At 50.6% G+C, this 5,117-nt stretch overlaps 1 protein-coding gene across 1 annotated transcript in view; it reads right to left on the bottom strand.

Moving 5' to 3' along the window:
- The window catches only part of LOC109383648 (regulatory-associated protein of mTOR-like), a 123,493-nt gene that overhangs the window by 43,336 nt on the left and 75,040 nt on the right, over positions 1-5,117 (bottom strand). The window contains exon 3 of the mRNA XM_019644250.1: positions 4,653-4,735. Within this exon, the coding sequence (XP_019499795.1) occupies positions 4,653-4,735 (83 nt within the window). The remainder of the gene's footprint in view (positions 1-4,652; positions 4,736-5,117) is intronic.

Here is a 5,117-nt window from a genome sequence, read left to right as displayed (position 1 = left end):
GAACAGCGTGAGTGAGTGTTGCTGCTTCACCAAGGGCAGTCTGAGGAAGCTGGCTGTTTTTACTGTGAACGCTCGGCCGAGATGTTTTGGGGCTGTGGCCTTCATGTCTGCTCGGGCACCAGCAGTTGCACCCCCTGTCTCTTCTGCACCATCAGTGCAGCTGGCCACATGGGGAGAGGTTAATGGCATCTTGATAATATTATAAATATTACAGCATCGCTGTAGGGACCCTGGACTCCCAGGGTCAAGGGAGCACAGAGCACACTTTGAGCATGGCTATCCGATGCTCAACAGAGGTGCCAATTTCAGTCCGAGGGCCGAGACAGTGGGCTAGCAGAGCACTTCTGCTGGTGCCATCTAGCCCTCCTCCTAACCGAGACTAAGTCTTCCACTTGATGCTCTGCAGCTGGCGCGAGCCGCTTTCTCAGAAACCGAACTCCTAGTCACCATGTTCGTGTATGTTTCGCCTCGCCCTGCGAGCCGGGGCCTTCCCACGCACCTCCAGACTCAGAGTTATGCACATCCACGTGGCTGAGGAGTCAGCTGGCAGCACGAGGCTTCACACAGAACAGCAGCGGGCCCTCCCCGCCCGCCCTGCCCCTCCTGAGAAGCAGCCGCTTGCCTCTGCCACGGCCCACCCTGTCCTAAAGCAGAGCCGACATGGCTGTTTCTCATGTTCGCTGTAGGTATCGGCGCCCACCCTGCTCCGACAGAGGGCAGAGTTGCCTCTCTCCACCATTGCCCTGTTTCTCCTTCCCGTAATCTCCCACATGGCAGCATCCGTTTTGACCGAATTCTCAGTGTTTTACATTAGCGTGCCTGTGGAAACACGACTCAGAGCCGAGCCAATCGGGATACTAAGATAACACCTTCCTGCACTTCCGGTCTTACTTTCCCTGCACGAACACTAATTGTGCCCCAACTCCCCCAAAGCATCGCTTTCAAATACCACCCTCCACAGTTAAGTACCTCGGCTACCCGCCCTCTCCCCGGTGCCCACTGTACAATCCCACCTCAGCAGAGAACGTAAGACCCTCCCTGTAGAGATGGAATGGCCCCCGAGATAAGAGCCCCAAGGGACCTGGGGACAATAACAGAAGGTCTAACGTTTGTGTCATAGGAAGTCTCAGAATAAGAACCGAGTGCAGAGCTCAAGAACAGTGGAAGACATGATGCCTGGCAACTCCCCAAATGTGTCAGCAGACAGACACGTATAGGTTCAGGAAGCTCAGTGAACCACAGCCAGGGTTAGCCCAAGGAAATGCACATCTAGACACATCATACTCAAACTGCTGACAACGGTAGAAGCAGGGAAGTCCCTGGAGAGAAATCAGATCACGAAGGGCTGTGATGAGAAGAGATCTGGGTTTCCCGACAACAATGGAGGCTGGACAGGTTACAGCAGGGCCTTCGTATCCTCTGGGGAAAGTTCCAACATGACAGTCCAGTCTGAGGTCTTTTCAGACACGCAAACGCTCACACAACCTGGGGCTCATGTTCCTCTTCTTGGGAAATAAACCACAAAAGAAGGCCACAAAGGATCCTGGGAACAAGAGACAGAGAGAGGGCGAGGAGAGACAGAGTGACCACAGGACACGCTTGTACCAGATCCAGAGACCAAGGAGACCAATGGGAATGAGGCGAGGGCTGAAAACAAACTAGTGCATTGTCTGAGCACCGGGGAAATCCTCGATAGCATGTGACACATCTACTGGATATAGGCAAAAAAATAAATCCCTAAGTTCACAGAAAATTTAGCAAATAAAAGTAGCTAGCAAATTGGTATCTACAACAGGAAAAACCCTATAAAGAGAGAGAAAAAAACTCGATCCGAGTGCCTCTGGGAAGGAAGGGGCAAGACAGCTTTGTCTCCGCGCACCTTGCGCCACTCTTTGATATTTGAGCTATGTGCGTGTGTTACTTTGATTGAAAGAATGAATTATCAATTTAAGTAACAGCATTTTCAGATTTGGAAAGCCCTTTACCCTGGGTACGTCAAAGTCATCGAGGGCTTTTCAACTCAGAGATGCCAGGTCCTACCCTGGAGTGTCAGGTTCCAGGGCTTGAGAAGAGCCGGGTCAGTCCACTAAGGAGGGAAACCTGGTGAAATTGGGTTACAACTAACTTTTCGGCAAGAAGTTTGGTAAACTTGTTAACTCAAGAAATTAGACGTTAGCCTTCATCTCCCTGTCCTGGTGGGAACACACGGCCGAGGTCTCAGAAGAATTATCATGACCCCAGTCAGCTGTGCTGTGATCTGAATCACAAGACTGGCAAGAGACAGGGATGAGCTGGGGTCTGGAAAAGACAGCTTACGGGCCACTCAGGGCCCACCACGCAGAGGCAAGCAGGAAAGGCTGCCACGGAGAGGACGATGCACACGGCCGACCAGACCTGCGCTTGACGGTCAGCGGAGTAAAAGCAGGGCCAGCGGCCAGCGCTGCCTCAAATCCACGGTTACGAGAACAGAAATGGCTTCCTCTGTAAAAAGATAAAAGGCCCGTCCAGGAACTGCATTGATCGGGGAGCTCTTACGCGTGCCCTCCAGAGAACCACAACAGGGGAGGGACAGCAAATGGGCCACAGGTTGGGGGGGGGACTGCGGCTATTCCTCCGCCTTGAACTTCACCCCTGGAACGCCCAGCCCCCACTGCTACACCGTCCTCTCTTCGTGTCCACATGAGGCCACGTCAAAAGGGTGCCAGGGTCGGAGAGAGCTGCTGCCACCCGGGTCTGTGCACCCAGACCCCGGACGCCGCATTTGTGGTGGCACCTGACCGCAGCACCCCTTTCTTCCCTGGTCCTGATCAAAACACCTGGCACCACGGGAGGAGCAGGCGCAGCGATGGGCCACCCTCGGGCCGCGATCAAATACGTGGGCTGTCACCGCCCAGCTGCTGGAATCCCTGTGGCCAATTAATTTCATGGTTTCCTCCCAAGAATGTGACAGTGAGTGGGAGAGGGGAAGAAATGAGAGGGAGAATGGAAGGGGGAGAACAAGACAACTAAAATGATGCATTTGATACATTAACTTAAATAAACTAAATAATTGAAACGAACTAAAATTAAATTCCTGGATGGATATTGCTGACAATGTTATCAGTCTGATGGGGGGGTGAAGTGGCCAGAACATAAATTTGAAATTGTAGGTCTGTCTCAATATAACACTTCTAATGCCTTCATGGGTTTGTATGTAATGAAGTGGGTGGGTGGGTGGGAAGAAGGAAAGAAAAGTAGACGGTGATTGGCATTTGTATAAAGTTTTAGCTTGTCAGAAATCTTCCCATCTGCAGCTTTCCAGCATAAGCCTCTGTATTTCATGATGCTTACACCTTAAAGGGACAGGAACTCCGTCCAACCAAACCTCATGACACAGAAGAGAAATTGGTGAAGTGCTGGCCCAAGGTCACAAACNTCAGAACCTCTCCCCATTTCATCCAAGCCCCACACACACTGCACTCTCAAGAAAAAGGCAACTGAATCCTGACAGAAAGCATCAAGACGTAACAAGTGGGACAGGAAAAGTAAGGCCCTTCGGCGAGGCGCAGACCAAAATCCCAGCTAAGAAACCGCCTTCTAAGGAACAGAAGTCCGCTACTGCTGACTTGACAAGGTAGAAATGCACAAAGACATCCTAAGGCAGACGTTCTAACATCGGTCCCCCAGCTCTGTGAGCAGAAACTACCTCCGGGCACCGTTTCAGGCAGGACCCAGTTTACTTCCAGCTATTCTCTTCTCTCAGGATGTAAATAATGCACAAAGAATTCCTAAATTCAGATCATGTGGGTGAATGATTCACAAATGGGGGTCCACGCAGGAAAGTCTTCCCAGGGTCTCCACGCCGTCTGTATCCAGGGGCTGAGGCTCCCAGGAGGCACCACACGGCCACTGCCAGCGGCCTTTCCCGTCGCATCCGTTAGAGAATTCAGAACCAGCCCATCCCACAAGGCTGGGTGGAAAAGCACCTCCACACACATGCCATGTTTCTAAGTTCCTATTAAAATTAGTAAGTCCTCAAACCAGTTAAGAGAAAGACTAAAGGAAATGGGTCTTTGGGTGGTTTACAAATAACTTAAGATCTTGAAGGAAATCTGACACAGTTATCATATTCCATACCACTTTTCTCATTAAAAAACTGTAAGATGTAAGCCACAAAAGACACAGTAATTGGTAACTGGCTCCCTAAAAAGAACTTTCCCTTTGGATCAAAGACAAAGCATATAATAGGTGTCATCTTTTGAATGCTGAGTGCTTTGTTTCTCAACTGTTTGAAAACTGAAGAAAGGAGAGAAATAGCTCTCTCACTAGTGAAGTTGCAGAAAAGTTACAAAAACTACATTTCCTGTGCAAAATAAAAACCATGATTTAAGAGTAACATGAAAAATTCTTTCTCTAAAGATTCTGGGGGGGAGGGGAACTTCGGCAAAATAATAGACCATGCAATCTGTGACTGACGCCGGCGTGTGCAATTCACTACAAGGCGACAGAGCGAGTGCAGCGCGTCCACGGAGCAGAAGGGGAGCCGCGGGGTGGGCCGAGTTACAGGACATGCGGGTCGGGAAAAGGTTCTCCCTGGATCCAGACTGTTTGAAACCAAGGAACAGTCGTCTCCCTGTAAGAAACCAAGAGAACAGCGAACAAAGAAGGCTTACCCTTGGCTGCCAGTTCTCGTATTGCTTCTGTAAATTTGCACCAATGGTTTCCAGAGCCTTCTGAGGACCCATGGACAGAGGATCTGGGGAAACAATGAAAAGGAGAAAGGTCTTTATATGTGCATTGCCTCCTCTGCTAAACCTCTTTCAGCATTTCCTTGGACATAATTCACTTCAAAGTCACCTCTGACTACAGAGCACACAGCAGGGCCTGCGGTTTATCTGTGTTTAACCAGATTTACGGAACTGCTGAGGCACGCATACAGGCTAACACGCCACAACTTTTTGCCTTTCTGGAGAAAACTCGTTTTATTAAGCCGGCCCCCGTCGCTGTGCTCCTCCATCACGTTTTGTTCAGCACGGTGGTCCTCTGCACTCGGGCTGTCCATTCCGGGCTCCTGTTCAGGCTTTGGGGGAAGGCTAGGACTGAGCTTCTGTCAGACGCCGTGCGCCAGGGGCCTGCAG

Source organism: Hipposideros armiger, unplaced genomic scaffold (assembly GCF_001890085.2).
Source record: "Hipposideros armiger isolate ML-2016 unplaced genomic scaffold, ASM189008v1 scaffold_87, whole genome shotgun sequence".
Lineage (NCBI taxonomy): Eukaryota > Metazoa > Chordata > Mammalia > Chiroptera > Hipposideridae > Hipposideros > Hipposideros armiger.
The sequence above is the reverse complement of the archived record's forward strand: the minus strand, read 5'-3'. Positions and strand labels throughout refer to the sequence as shown.